A 16,106-nucleotide genomic window follows, 5' to 3' on the forward strand; every position below is an offset into this window, starting at 1 on the left:
AGAACTTGCCTTTTCTAATATCGGAGGAAACTGGAAACCTCAAATACTGCTATGTGGCAACTGTTGGCAAACATTGCTGGGGGTTTTAATGGCAACCACAGGTATAATAGCCATTGGCATGTCAATATCAATTTTTGATTCAGTTGTCTATCTTTACCCATCAAACCAGAATTTTTTTTATTCAGAAAAATTATTTTCTCCTAAATAAAAGTGAATAAAGGAGTACACTGGCCAAATTTAAATGTGAAACATTTACATTTAGATATAAGTTTAGATAAAGGCAATCTACTGTCCTAATTGTAATGTCCTGGAAAGATTCTTTTGGTTTCCTAACCAGGTAATTGGCAAATAACAACAGGAGCCCCTAAAAAAATCCATCACAGATTTACATGTTAGGACAGAATCCCACGGAAGTTCTAATTAGCCTTTGGAGAATGGAGTAAGTGTTAACAAACACTGAATGGAATTCCTTCTCCAAACACAATCAACAGTGGGAAAAATCCCTCCCGTGCATGAAGCATTCTCCAACTTTAAAAAAAAAAATGTACTGGGATTTTTAGTAGCACTGAAAAAATGTACCGGAAAGGGACAGCCAACTCTAGTGCCTAATCTGAATGTGCAGTTCCATCAGTAGATCCAGCCAAATCTATACAGGAAGCCTAACTTACTGGGTAGCTCAGACAGGTGCAGAACAACTCACTGTACTAGCAGTAAGTCTAGTCAGGACCAGTCTGCAAATTTCTTCCGCTACACTCTAGTTTCATTGTATGATCACTTCCTTATAGTCACACAGGTTTCAAAAAATAACTAAATAAATTCATGGAGGATAGGTCCATCAATGGCTATTAGCCAGGATGGGCAGGGATGGTGTCTTTAGCCTCTGTTTGCCAGAAGCTGGGAATGGGCAACAGGGGACGGATCACTTGATGATTATCTGTTCTGTTCATTCCCTCTGGGGCACCTGGCATTGACCACTGTTGGAAGACAGGATCCTGGGCTAGATGGACGTTTGGTCTGACCCAGCATGGCTGTTCTTGTGTTCTTATGTAGACTTCTGTAACTGTTGCTTTCACTGTTTCATGGCTATTAGCTCTTGGTATGATAGTATAATTATATTCTGGGTTCTCGGGAATGAAATCCCCAGTGCATGTCACTAAGTTTGAATCTAACAAATACAGTCATTCGCCGCTCATCATATCTACTGTGAGCTGGTTGACTCATAGCATACGCTACTTTTACTATATCTTTCAGAATCATAGCAGACTGCTTAGTCATGACCAGATGCTATCAGTGGCTACGTCATTTCGTCTTGAGATATGTTACATACTACTCCAAACCTCTATTTCATCAACATAAAGAAACAAGCTCATCCCTGGTATAAATCCATTTAATTCAGTGGAGAATTTTTTTCTTGGCCCTAACCTTACCTATGTAACCTTGTGCACTTAGATGCTTATAATCACTGGAAGATACAATATTGCAGGTTTAGCAGTTCCTTGATTTTTTTTCAGATGTATAACTTAGCATAGAATTATTAAAGGTTATTTGAAGGAAGGAAAACTGAATTCTCTAGTTCATCTTAACCTTAACAATTAATTATGGATCTGAGTCTGCATTAGTTCTGTTAGCATTGGCGTAATATAGCTTAGAAGCATCTTTGAACCTATATTGTGTTGATGGTACATTGAAAAGCAATGTCATTACAATACTAGGAGATTCCGTAAAATAGTCAAATATATCACATATTACATTGACAATGGACTCCAATAGATAGGTGCACAGAATATGGGATGATGAATGTACTGACCATGGCCTTTTCTGACACATGAATAAAAGGAGGATATTTCTCCATTGCAGACAATTGCCTGGTGCTAAGAACCATTATTTCACTGAAATGTTCATGCAGTACGATGTGGTTAGCTTATTGCCTGAGGGTTATTTCATTTCCTTCTCTTACTGTCTCTGGAATGCCCACTCCTTCTCTAAAAGGATCAGACTCATCCACAGCCTCTTCCTACCTCACTTCCTCCAGCTCCTGGCACTGACAAAGTGCTGGATCCCTTGGTCTGACATGCCATCTGCAGTTGCCATCTTTTATGGAGCTCTCTCCTTTTCTCACATTTCCTGCTCTTGCTCAGACCACAGTGGTGGCGTCGGGCTTCTCTTCTTCCATTCTTGGTGCTTCCAATCCCCCCCTTCCTTCCTCTTCCCATTCTTTATTCTCTTTTGAGCAAGACTCCAATTCACTCCTCTTCTCTCCCTCTCCATGTTGCTGTAATCTACACCCACCAACTCCTCCTCCTCCCTCTTATTTTAGCTCCTGGCTTTCTCTCTTCCTCTCCTCACAATCTCCCACACTCAGCTTCAGTGACTTCAGCTTTCATGTTGATGACTTGTGCAACCCATAGCTGCATGTCTCCTCGCCTTCACCTCTTAATTCAACCTGCATCCCAGGTCACCAAAAGGGCCATTCACTTGACTTGATCTTCACCCCACACGGCTCTCTCTCTCTCTCTGATCTCTCCGTTGCTGACTTCCCTTTTTCTGACCATCACCTGGTCTCTTTCAGCATCACCCATCAGTGCCCTGCCCCCACATCGTGTCACTCAACCTTTCTGTGATGTCCAGTTCATCGGTGTTGAAGATTTTTCATCTGCTCTCAGTCCTCTCCTCCCTGCCTTCTCTTCCCTTTCTTCCATTGTTATGGTTGTTGATTCTCTCCAATCGTCGCTCTCCACCCTTGACTCTTTGGGGTCTGCCGACTCCCAGCCCTGGCTCACCCTCAACACCCACTTCTTCTGTTCCTGCTCTCATGCTGCTGAGCACCTCTGGAAGAAATCCCATGACCAGGTTGACTTCCTCCGCTACAAATTCATTCTCCCCCTCTTTCAGTTCTGCCATCTTGCTAGTTAAATATCCAGCTTCACTGAATCCCATGCCCATGATCTCAGTCACCTTTTTGACACTTTAGAATCACTCCTCAAACCCGCCCCTCCTGCCTCAACTTCTCTCTCAACACAGGATATTGTCAATTTATTTCAAGAGAAAATTGACAAAATATGATGTGACCTCCTCCCTCTCCTCAACTCACCTTCCTTTCCCCCTTTCCTCCTCATTGCCTGCACTCCCTGACTTTCTGTGGGGGTTCCACAGAGCTCTGTTCCTGGTCACCCTCACTTTTCCCTCCATGCTTTATTTCTCCACAAACATAAATATGCTGATGACTCAGAGATCTACCTCCCTACTCCAGGGTTTCACCTTCTGTCCAAGTTAAAATCTTGGCCTGTCTCTGACATTCCTTGTGGATGTCTAGCCATCAGCTCAAGAGCAACATGACTAAAACAGAGCTCTTACTCTTCCTCCTTTCTTTCCCCCAAACCCTGCACACCACCTCTGTTCTTGGTCACTTCATTCTGGACAACTCCGATATCCTGCCTTTCACACAGGCCTATATCCTGCCTGTTACCTTTGACTCAGACTTCTAAGTCTTCATATCCAGGCTATATCTAATCCTTGCAGATTCTTTCCATATAGTGTCCATTAGCTATGACCTTACTTATCCATCCACACACCTAAAGGTTTCATTTAAGCTCTCATCATCTCAGTTCTCAATTGCTGCAACATCCTTTTCTCTAGCCTTGAAAAATGCAATCTTGCCCCACTCACATCCATTCAGGATGCAGCTGCAAAGATCATTTGACTGAGCACAGGAGAACAGCACCTTCTCTATTAACTAAAATAAGTTGAGACATGGTATGTTTGTCTCTCAAATTAATCAGGCATAATTCAAAACACCTGCAATTATACATTAATGCATAGGGCAGAAATCCTGTAAAATCGGAAAGCACCAACTTAAAAAAAAACCCAAAAAACATGTCTCCATTTTGCCTATTCTCTTCCATAAGTGATAACTGTGCTTTGTGTTGCCACATTATATTTCATGCTTCCAGTGACATAGAAGAATATGCTATATACACAGAGTGCGTCAGGTTCAGGAACATTTGCTATACACAATCATCCTAAGGTAAAAGAAATGCTATTCATTTTAAGTTTGAAAAAAAAATTCTGCAATGCAGCAAATCCTTCCTGTTGTCCTTTGGGTTACATTGTGCTTGTAAAACATTAATTCATTTTTAGCGTTTCTGATAGGTGTGACATAAATATTGCATCTTTTAGTCACAATGAAAAGTTCAGGCACCTTACAATGACAAAAAAGCACTAACTAGTCTTACAAATGTTTTTATTACACCCTGTAAGGTTTTTACTGGTTTTCACAATGTTAAGTGAAGAATTCCTCTCCACGTATTACACCCACAAACAATTACTTGGAAGCAGACTGACAATAGCTTCCTTGGATTGATTTATGTTCCACATGATATAGAGAAAACCCAGTAAGTTCCTTCTAGTTGAATACCCATCAGCAGTTATTCCTAGAAAATATATGTTCTTTTGTTGTGAGGTGTTACGCTGGAAGTTGGGAGACACCTCACTGACGCTGGGAGGCATAACAGTTGCCTTCCATGCATGCTAGATGAGGGAAAAATTAACTGTCCTTTTGTTTCAAGATAGCTGAAAGATTAGAAGCCACCACCCAAAACATAGGACACACATAAGGCTGCTCAGGAATCTGATCTATGATGTCAGAAGGGTTTCACTGTGGGTTGAATGTAAATGCAAGTAGGGGGGATTGATTTGCCTGCAGCTGTGTATCTCTAAGAGGGAGAAGGAGCACCCAGAGCAGCACCAAGGTAGCCCCAGACGCAGCCCGAAAAGCACTGGTAGAGTGACCCTGCGAAAACCCCTGGAGAGAATGCTTTTTGAGTAGAGTGCCGGCTGAAAGATATGTAGAACTGTCAGGGAAAAAGCTATCTCCTGTTGTTTGAGTCCTACTGTGTTCAGGGAAACAGGATTTTTGTACATGCTTTAGAAACACACAGGATTGCATCAGAGAAATACCTGACTCCATCATCTATTTCTCCTCCTAACAGAAACAACCACCAAGATCTTGCATATTGGCTAACTGCTCATGGAAAAAGTGTTAACCTAAGGCAAGACAATTTAATTACAACCAGTAATAAATATGCCACAGTACTTATCATGCAGGCAAGTTCACACTCTCATGGCATCTACTCCTTGCTTTATGAAAGTCTCATATGTCTTTCTCAGGTTGGATTCAGAAATAATTCAGATAGGCAGAAAAAGTTATTTCTGGTCAAATGTAAAGAGTTGATATTAGAGAACACCTCTCCCTAACTGTGTAGGTGAAAATATGGGCAGTCGTTCATTCATTCTAATTTTTTTTAAATTCTGTCCACCAGCAGAAATTAGTGCAGAATTGAACCTTATCTAAACTTTCATAAGCAGTGAACTGTACTTCTACCCGACAGGATCTGTCACTTTAGACTTACCGTGCATTTGTTTGGCTTCTCTCCTGAATGAACTCTCATGTGAATCAGCAGTTTGTAGCGGGCATTAAATGGCTTGTATCTTCGAGGGCATCCTGCCCAGAAACAAGTGAAGTCCTCTCCCTTTCTCTGGTCTATATGAACCTTTTCTATGTGCCGCACAAGTTCCTCTTGCTGGTCATACAGAGCACTGCAATCTATCCAGCGACAGCAGTGTTTACCATTGAAATCATCTAATTCACCATCCTCATCCAACAGAGGGCCCTGGGCAGAGGAAGGCAAGGCAAGTTGATGGGAATGGTTTATGAGGTCATGCTGATGTCGGTGTTGATGTGCATGGTAAGGGGGTGGTGGACCTTGTGGTGGAGGAGGTGGTAGAGGGGGAGGAGGAGGCATGTCAATTGTGCTGCCTGAAAAATCATCCACACGTTCACTTTTTAACATGCTCATTGGCTGGCTGTCTATCAGAGGTATACCTTGTTGAACCACCATGTTGTTCATGACTGCCGAATGCAAGCTACTTTGTTCCAACTGCTGCATCCGCTGGTATTCCACAGTCCCATTTTCACCATAACCTGGGAGGGTGATGTTGCTGTTAGCCACAAGAAGACCTTTCTGAGTGTTTGGAATAGAGCAAGGCTGGGGAATACAGCTTCCTCTTACTCCCAAGAAATGCCCATAGACCTCAGGCTGCGGGGATATGTTTGCTGGTGATGTTCTCGAACCGTTGATGTAGGCAACCAGAGAGGTTGGGGATGTACGGATGATTGTATTGAAGTCAATCCCAATGCCATCAGACAATGGAGACAAAGAGAGGGCTCTTTTTTTGGAGCGGGCTGAATGAGATCTGGTTGAAGAATGGCGAGGGCTCGGGTAAGGGGAATGGTTATTTTCCATACCAAACAAGTAAGAGGGTAATGAGTTAGATACACTGTTGTTGGACATGGATGTTCCAGATGGTATACTCAGTATGTCTCCTAGCTCACTGCCATTTTGGGATCCTTGGTTGGAAGGAAGGGAAGGAAGAATCCTGTACCCATGAGACCACTCATGTTTCACACTCAGCGTTGACTGACTTTCTGACAGGCTTAATGTTGTAGAGGCCAGAGACTCACGTGACATGAGGGACCTGGAATAAAGGCAGGAAAAAGAAAGGCAGGGGTTTAGAAAGTCACCTTAAAAGTTCGGTTCATAAATTTATATATTACTAATGTACTGGTTCTTCTATCTTCTCTCTGTTGGCATAGTCTCACAAAGTGTCATAGCAGGGCCAATTTTTTAAAAAGTGCCCTCTAATTTTATGTTTTCAAAGGTTTGCCTGCTCAGTTACTACACTTGCAGGCACACACAGGCACTGCATGCATACACTGGATAGTTGAGAAGCCAACTGAAAATCTGTAAAGCACTTTAAGAGTCTTGGATGAAAGTTACTCTATACGCCCCTGGATCCTGCACCACTGAAGTCAAAGGAACTTTGTCATTGACTTCAACGGAAGCACAAGCAGGCCCTGAGTGCAAAACATTATGCTTCCACTTCTTATTAAACAGATATTAACTTCTGTTGAGTTGACCTGCCTATCCATCCATTTTGGTGGCAGGTGTTGGTGGGAAAAGTTGGAAGCCGATGAATAAGCAGAGAAATAGATATTAAACTCAAAGGAAATTATAGTCTGTAATGGAGGTAAGCTGGTAAATATCATTCTTCTTTAAAGATATAACTCAAGGTTAAAATACAGATAATATCTAACTGTACAAAATCACAGTAAGTGAATTAAAATAAAGAAGAGCAACAGTTTGAGGAGTTTTAGTTTTGTTTTTATGATGTTTCCACAGCTAAGTCAGAACAAGTGTTTCAGAAATTCTCATCTTCCCAATCTTGTCAAGTAAATTCTTCCCAGAAATATCAGGAAATTTGCTTATACCTGGGATTTCTTAAGTGTAACCCTAACATCTTAAGCCAATAATGGCGCTGGTTTCCTCAAAGAGGCAGGAGGAGGAGAGGCAGGGTGGGGCTACAATTCCCAGCTCCAGCACAGACTTCCTGGTGACTTTAGGCAAGTCACTTAATCTTTCTGGGCTTCGGTTCCCCATCTGTACCATGGGGACAATAGAACTTCCCACTTTGAGGATGTTAAGAGGATAAATTCATTAATATTTGTGAAGTACTCAAAGAGAGATGAGGTGATGGGGGCCTTATAAGTACCTAGACATACAGGCAGATATCATTGGTTAAGATAGTTATAGCATGTGGGTTCAAGTTAAATTGCTGGATTTGTTGCTTTCATTGCCCATTTTGTGTTTTAAGAAGCAAAGTCACTGGACCAGTACTCAGGAGATCTGGCTTCTACTCCCAGTTCTGCCACTCACTTCTTGTGTGACTGTGTGCAAGTTACTTAGTCTCTCTGAGTCTCAGTTCCCCCTCTGGAAAATTAGAATAATAGCTTATCTACTGCACAAGGCAGAGGCTAAATTAATTAAAGCTTGCAGGGGGAGGGCGGGCATTTACAGGCTGTGATGAACACCATAATAAAACTACTAAATAATGAAAAAAATTGTCAGAGCACTTAGCCCCTGGGATAAGCATTTCTTTCTGTATTTTAATCTAAAGAACTATGCCTACCTGGATGTTACGCACATATACTGCCATAAACAATTGGTTAATATTATTTTACTATGTACTTTTATTGTTCAAAAATTACAGTAAGAAAACAAAAACAAAAAGAGAAATAAACCTCATCTTATATTTGCACATATTCCAGATATTGCTATGGCAGGCAGTACCAGGTGGAGCTATTACACATAGTCTTCCAAGTTCTTGTTCTTAGAGTACAAGCAAGTTTTGACTCTTGGGAAGATATGCTGCGTTGCCATTCAGTTTGGGTTATGCACAGTCTTTGTGTAGATACAGTTTCAAGAGAGAAGGAACAGTGCAAGCAGCAGGAAAGATTGTTCTCTGCCTTGGTATCTGATTAGAGTCAATTCTTGAGGAAGAGTTCAGCCCTAGGAACCAGGCACTGGTGTTGGGCTGAGATTGCCCTGCATGCTTTTTGACCATCTCATCTCAGAACTGGGGTATGTGTGTAATTAAAGAAAATTACAGTTAGAGTATACCCAGACTCCACATCTCTGATCTTTCCTCCTCTGGGAAATCAATTTACAAGGCCCCAGAATTCTGCTATTATTTGGTAGAGGTACAACACTAATGTCATAATGGGACAATCGTGTCAGCAGTAGGAGCAACACTCAATACAAATAAAGCCAAAATTCCAGCTTTAGTTGTACCGGTACTGAATGTATGTGAAAAAGATATAGATATAGATATATAGTTCACAGTTTTGCTATCAGTTTTGATTAAGGCCAAATCCTAATCCCATTTAAATCAATAAGATTCTTATCACTGAATTCAGCGTGAGCAGGAGCAGACTCTAAACAATGGCTGGTGTGATATTTCCAGTGAACGAGGTAATGTTTACCAAAGATTACACAAATGATGCAATTGTATGCTGGCTGTCCTTGACATGATTCTGCTTGATACTACAACTTTTCACCTCTGAGACTGGTAGAACTTTTGATCAGATTAGTAAAGTTTGAAGAGTGTATGAAACACTGGGCAAGAGAAGCGTAGATGGCTTCTGACGCTCAATTCTACACAGTTATGTAGTTTACAGCTGAAAAATCCTCACTGTGTTTGTTTCTACTGAAACACTCTCCTTAACCCGGGAGGCAGGGCCTGTGTGAGTTCTCCTGTTGCTTAACATAACAAGCATTTTACAGTGGTCAGGAGTCAATTGATCAAAAGCGTCAGCTAACAGTAATTTGGGCTCATTGAGGGCTATACTATATCACAAGGACAAACCACTCCAGGAGCATCTCAGGAAAGAAACAAAAAGAAAAGGAGTATTTGTGGCACCTTAGAGTCTAACCAATTTATTTGAGCATAAGCTTTCGTGAGCTACAGCTCACTTCAGGGAGTCATAATTGCCTCCCTGCTCCAAGGAGATAGTAAGTTGCCGCTCCCAGGGACTGTCTTAGCTCTGCTAGCTGATGTGCTTTGTTCGGGTAGGAGGTGGAGCTACCTATTCACAGCCACTCCTCAGCCAGCGGTTCCAGAGTGGGGAGTAAATGGCTGTGCAGCATCCTGAAGTTGCTTCTGCATGCCAAGTCCCAAGGTCCAGTAGTCAGCACACTCATGTAAGGGGAGAACTCTTGCTTTTGTTTAGGCACCTGCAAGGGCAAAAGTTCTAGGCTGCAGTGTGGCCCTGAATACTACTATGCTCTGGCCCTAAACAGAGATGTACTTACCGTCTGCAAGTAAAGTGTAATAACATTTGATTTTTACATGGTAGGTTGAGTATTTCTCTAGAAAATAAAATTGGGGATTTTTTAGTTTAATTCATTTGGCATGGCTATTCCTCCTTTACGAACAAACCGAAATGTGTGCGTCCGGCTCAGGCTCATTCAGAAAGATATTGAACTGGTTTAAATGCAAGTGGATGCTCCTGCTAATTTTTTTTTTTAAGTTGCACTTTATAAAATTAAACTAGATTGTGGCCAGACTGTCAAGTGTTCAGTGTTCACAATTAGAAACAGATTGTCAGCAACCAAAATGCTGAACTCGTTTGAAAATCTGTCCCACGCTGACGAGTAAATACTTACAGGGGACACTCTATGTACTAGTGTAAAGACGGAGGTTCTGACATAGTTATGTAACACAGAGAGCCAGATCCTCAGCTGGTGTAAATTGGCACAGCTTCATTTACTTCAGTTTAGACCAACTGAGGATTTGGATCAGAATCTTTTAAGTTTACCGACAAGGCATTTCTATTTATGAATATAATTACTCATTCTCTCTATAATTTGAAATGCAACAGTGCTGCAATATGAACTGCTGATTTGAACCTTAGGAGTAAACATGAAACAAGTGTGAAAATCTTGTTTTCCTTTACTCATGTATGATCACCTAAGTTCAGCATTCTTTGTTTCCCCTGAAAGAATTCCCTGCACTTCCTAGGTCCCAGTCCTGCTCCCATTGGGAAAATCAAAATGAAACATTTAGTTTTGGTCCCTTTCAACATCAATTTGCACCAGGCAGAGCTGCCAGAGTGTACTATGGCATTGTGGGGCATCACAAGGGATATAGGCCAGCCCAACTCATACAGAAGAATGCGGTCACGAGGCCCCCAATTACAACACACACATACGACACTGCCGCAGCTCAGGCAGATGCGGTTTAGTGTTGAACTAACCCAAAATGAAACGTTTCAACTTTTCTGAATTGAAACTTTTTGGAACAAGTTTCAATATTTTGACTTTTCACTCCAATGCGGGACAAAAACAAATGTTAAAATATTGGAATTTCCTGTGAGATCCATTGGTGCTAGTTACTGCCATGTTATTAAAAGGAGAAATACAGGACCTTGAATTCTGACAGGCTGATGATTTCAGTTAATCTTTAGCAAATGTCTCCTTAAAATGAAATCACCCAAGTGAATTACAATTCGGCAAAAGAAGAGCCTAAAAATGGATACTTGGAAGGCACAGCTTAAACTCAATAAAAGTGACACATTTAAATACCTGAGTATATACACATACAACACACATATATGTGGCTTTAACTGTAACTACATTATGACTGCTGTCACACTAATCATGATGGCTTTTGGCTCAGAGGCATGGCCTTGGATCTGAATGGCTCACAGTGACACACACTGGATGAGCAGTTAATTTGCAAGTCAGCAAACATATGGAGGCCCTACAGGCACAATCTTCAGTGGTAAAATGATGGAAATCCCCTCTTCACAATATAGCTTACAAATAGATTGAAACAAGGTTTCAACCTAGCCAAATACTAGTATTGTTTTTAACCACTTCAAGATAACTCCTGAACTTGCAGTGAAGTAATGAGATACAGTACGAGATATTTTAAAAAACAGTAACAGTTGCATTTTGTAAATAAAAAAAAATACATTTCAGCACTGAACACAATGGTTAGACACACTGACAAAAATTCTTAAAAGCACCTAAGTCACTTAGGAGCCTAAGTCTAATTTTCAAAAGTTCCTAAGTGACTTGGGTGTTACTGAAAATGGGACAACTTCCTCTGTCACTTAGGCACTTTTGAAAATTCTACCAAGTGTTTATACAACTAGTCTGTCAGGGACATGCTATATTAGCAGTAAGGTGGTCTATACAACAGTTCTTTTCTTTCCTTAATGTCTATGATTCTATAATATTTTCATTTGCAATGTCAATAGCCATATTTTAGTTTACAAATTCATGGAGACACTGCACCATGAGTTTGACATTAGTATAATTTGGTAAGCACTGGCACAACATACAAAGCTCTGTACCAGACATAAAATACAGTGAAACTCTGCACCAATAGGATTTATTGTTAGGAGTTTTGCTGTTTCCATCCCACAACTCACCTACTGAGCCATAATTTTTTCATTGTAAAAAAAGTAATTTTTTTGCAGTTATGAAAGTCTTCATCCAGTAAAAGAACGACAAAGCATGGAAGCTTTGGACCAAGTTCTGCTGTTAAGTTTGGTCTATACCTAGAAGCTATATGGGCATAGCTATGTTGGCCTGGGGTGTGAAACAAAACCCACACCCCTGACCAACACAGATATGCCAACAAAACTCCCAGTACAGATGCAGATATGTTGATGGAGGAGTGCTTCTGTCGACATAGTTAACGTCACTAAGGGAGGCAGTGATCCCACCCCAACAGAAAAATTCCTTCTGTCACTGTAGGCTGCAGCTACACCAGGGGACTATACTGGCAAAGCTATGCCACCATAGGCTCTGTAGTGTAGACGTAGCCTTAGTTACAGTGGTGTAAATCCAGACTAGCATCACTGATATAATGGATCAGAGTAACTCCATTTAAACACAACCTGTTCTGATGAGGGTAAGTACTTAAATGACAGAAAAATTAATATGCTCTTTTGTAATACTGAAGAGAAGAAATGTAACTCAGGACCTTGTATCTGATGGAGGTATATTCAGGTTTGAAGCATTCATAGCCCTCTGTAAGCTAGGACTGATCTGGTTGCATGCTGTTGAGACCTGGTTTGCAGGAGGTGATATAGGTCCCAGTCGCTGAACCATCATGGGACTGCTGGTGACAACTAGATTGTTGCAGCTGCCTTTTCCAATGGACTTGCCCCGAGGCCCACAGCCAAGACCTCCTAAAAATAAATCAGACAGATTAGTTTTCATGTCCCTTTTACACATGACAAGAACAGAGAATTCACAATTATGTACCATTTCTATGGTACCAGTGAGGAGAAATTATTGGAACTGAGCATCCTTAATAGGGAGGTAAGATGACTGAGGGCCCTATAATTTTCTGCAAATATATAAAGCGATGTTCTAAAATGGAATCAATTACGCATGCTAATCAAACAAGGACAGAATGAGAACGAACATGCTTGAATAACAAGAGGGACCATCTAGGTTCAATATTGGGGAAACCACTTTAAGAACAATCTGGGTAAAGAGCAAGCTTCTGAAGAAGGTTACACAATCACCTTCACGGTGTTATTCAAAGTGAGATAAGTCTCCCAGGAATAGTTGAGCCATAATTAGGGAACGGTTTGAGTCCATCCCTGCAGAGCTCCGGGGGTCTGCTCACATGCACACCCTGCATCCATAATCCTGCTGGGAGAGGCACTGCTCCCAGATCTGAAGACCCACTGCACCGCTAGTATCATTAGCTATATGAAAGGACCGGGCATAAAGGCAGGCGCATAACTCCTTAGCCCGCACAGACAGCAGAGGTGTAGAGGAGAGTGCATGTTGTATGCGCTGCAAAGTGGGACAGACCTGCCGCTGCAGCCTGCAGTCCAATGGAAGTTTGGAGCCCTGAGAGAAATTCTATGAGAGTCGGAGTTTCTCATAGGGCTTCCACTGCAGAGCAGAACTTCCCAGAGCTCCCTCCTACCACACAGACATAGCTAGTTCTTTAAAAGCCTTTCATCTATATTGCCATGATTCAAATTGATGGACTATTATACAGCAGTATGGGAAACTATCAAGAGTGTAGGCAAGTGGGACATAACCACAAAACATTCAGAATATTTTGTGTCCTAAAGATAACGATTTAAGACTACCGAAGGGAAGTTTAACAGCTCACTTTTGTTCATAGAAGAGAAGATGAATGAGTTTAAATACGTCAAGTACATGAAAGGCAGATGATATAAAGTAAATGATTCCACTGACATTACGGTTAGGTATAAGTACTAAAATTATTTATATCTCTATTTTTTCTTTGTTCCAAATCCTCCACAAGCCAGAAAGGAGAACACAGGGTGAACACGATGAGAAGTCCCTTACTACTGTTTTAAATTATTCTCTACCTTCTGTCTATGAGTTCTAGCATATAACCCTGATGTATGTTTCTTATTAAGAGTGCTCAGAACTTCACAAAAAGGCATGTTAAGGCATTCATAGCAACGGCAGGCTTAGGAAAAAAATCCATACCCTTCAATCTCCTCCTGATCAAACTAGATTCCCTTTAAAACTGGGAGGAAATAATCAAAGCAAACTCATTCAAGAAACTCCACATGATGTGGCAAACATTTCAAAAAAGAGTGAGTAAGGTTTATTTATGTCAGTTTCACAGTTCTACACTTCTTTTTAAACTATTGCCTTTCTCTTTATCTGAGTAATAATAATGGAAATAGCTTACATTTACACAGGGTCGTTTATCTTTAAGGATCCTAATGTGCTGTATAAACCTAAACTAATGTACAAATCTTACATAGTAAGCACATCACCTTCCACCAAAATGCAGAGTGAGTGAGAGAGAAATGTGACAGCCATTTAAGCAGACACACTGTATCAATACTATACTATTTAGAAAGGGAAGTGAAGAATACTGTGTCCCATTGGAACTACAAGGGGAAAGAAATCAGGCAGCCCTTAATAACCTAACCTGAAATTTGATGGGGATATAAGGATTAGTAATACTCTTCTTACAAGAAATAACATGAAATCTTTAACAACTACAAGTTTTTTCATCCCATCTGACCATATCCATCAGCATAGCACCCCTACCACAAAGCTAGAGCATTGGTTTAGTGCTCCTTGCCAACATTACCTATTTTTAGAAGTAACAAAACTACTACAGTGATCAACATTACTACTTGGTCCCCTTACATCGGGAAGCTCCTGGATCTTATCTCCCACTCCACAATACCACCGACTGAATCACCATTTCCAGCAGCACCTGTGTGTGCTCTGTGGATTTCACCAACAGCTGACCTGACTGTGTTGCTTGTGCAACCTGAAAGGGGCAATCCACAAGGCAGCAGGGCTACATATCAATTACAAGCACTGGCAGCTTTCACACTCCCTTTCCATCCTTAATCTAACAGCAGAATGGCAGTAATTTCCTAATGATCTGACTGGCCATAGTTTAATACTCTGCCAAGCTGTTCTCTACAGAACAAGGAAAATGCATTAAAAACCACCTTAACAGTCAAAGAGCATGAAACAGGCCCTGAAATGCTCTAAGTAAAAATGTTAAAATTAACACTGAAGCACAAGAAACTGTTATACAGTTCTTTATGGGTGGGGATCACATTCATGGAAAGGAGGCTGGAATCCCTGAAAGTGAGTATCTAAAGATAATTCCATATAGCACATCTTAGCACTACCTATAGAATCATAGAACCATAGGGTTAGAAGGGACAGCAAGGGTCATCTAGTCTAACCCCCTGTGAAGATGCAGGATTTGTTGGATCTAAACCATCCAAGACAGGTGAAAACCTTTGAAAACCTCCAGTGAGGGAGCTTCCATGTATCAAAACAGCAGCTCTCTGGCTGTAAAGGAAAATCATTCTTCACCAATCCATTAGAATTCTTTGAGGGGGGTCAACAAACATATAGTAAGGGTGATCCAGTGCATACACTGTACATGAACTTTCAGAAAACCTTTGACAAGGTCCCTTTCCAAAGGCTCTTAAGCAAAGTAAGCAGTCATGGGATAAGAAAGAAGGTCCTCTCATGAAGCAGCAACTGGTTAAAAGACAGGAAGCAAAGGGTAGGAATATATGACCAGTTTTCAGAGTGGAGAGAGGTAAATAGTGGTGTCCCTCAGGGTCCCATACTGGGACCAGTGCTGTTCAACATATTCATACATGATCTGAAGAAAGGGGTAAATAGTGAGATGGTAACATTGGCAGATGATACAAAATTAATCAAAATAGTTAAGTCCAAAGCAGAGTTACAATGCGATCTCACAAACTGGGTGTGTGGGCAACAAAATGGCCAATGAAATTCAATGTTAATGAAATGCAAAGTGATGCACATTGGAAAACATAATCCCAACTATACATACGAAATAATGAGATCTATATTGGCTGTTACCACTCAAGAAAGAGATCTTGGAGTCATTGTGGATAGTGCTCTGGAAACTCAGTGTGCGCGACAGCCAAAAAAGCTAACAGAATGTTAGGAACCATTAGGAAAGGGATGGATAATAAAACAGTAAATATCATAATGCCACTATGTAAATTCATGGAATGCCCATATCTTGAGTACTGCATGCATTTCTGGTCACCCTTTCTCAAAAAAGATATATTAGAATTGGAAAAGGTAAAGAGAAGAGCAACAAATGTGATTAATGGTATGGAACAGCTTCCATGTAAAATGAGATTCAAAATACTGGGACAGTTCAGGTTGGAAAAGAAA

General features: G+C 41.0%; 1 protein-coding gene across 2 annotated transcripts in view; it reads right to left on the minus strand.

Moving 5' to 3' along the window:
* Positions 1-16,106, minus strand: part of GLIS3 (GLIS family zinc finger 3) — a 257,387-nt gene that overhangs the window by 190,071 nt on the left and 51,210 nt on the right. For both annotated transcript variants that reach the window (XM_007065592.4, XM_043547249.1), the window contains 2 exons: positions 12,391-12,598; positions 5,409-6,534 (listed from right to left, as the gene is read on the minus strand). In XM_007065592.4, the coding sequence (XP_007065654.2) occupies positions 5,409-6,534; positions 12,391-12,598 (1,334 nt within the window). The remainder of the gene's footprint in view (positions 1-5,408; positions 6,535-12,390; positions 12,599-16,106) is intronic.

The sequence above is a fragment of the Chelonia mydas genome, chromosome 5, assembly GCF_015237465.2.
Source record: "Chelonia mydas isolate rCheMyd1 chromosome 5, rCheMyd1.pri.v2, whole genome shotgun sequence".
In the NCBI taxonomy this organism is placed as follows: Eukaryota; Metazoa; Chordata; order Testudines; family Cheloniidae; genus Chelonia; species Chelonia mydas.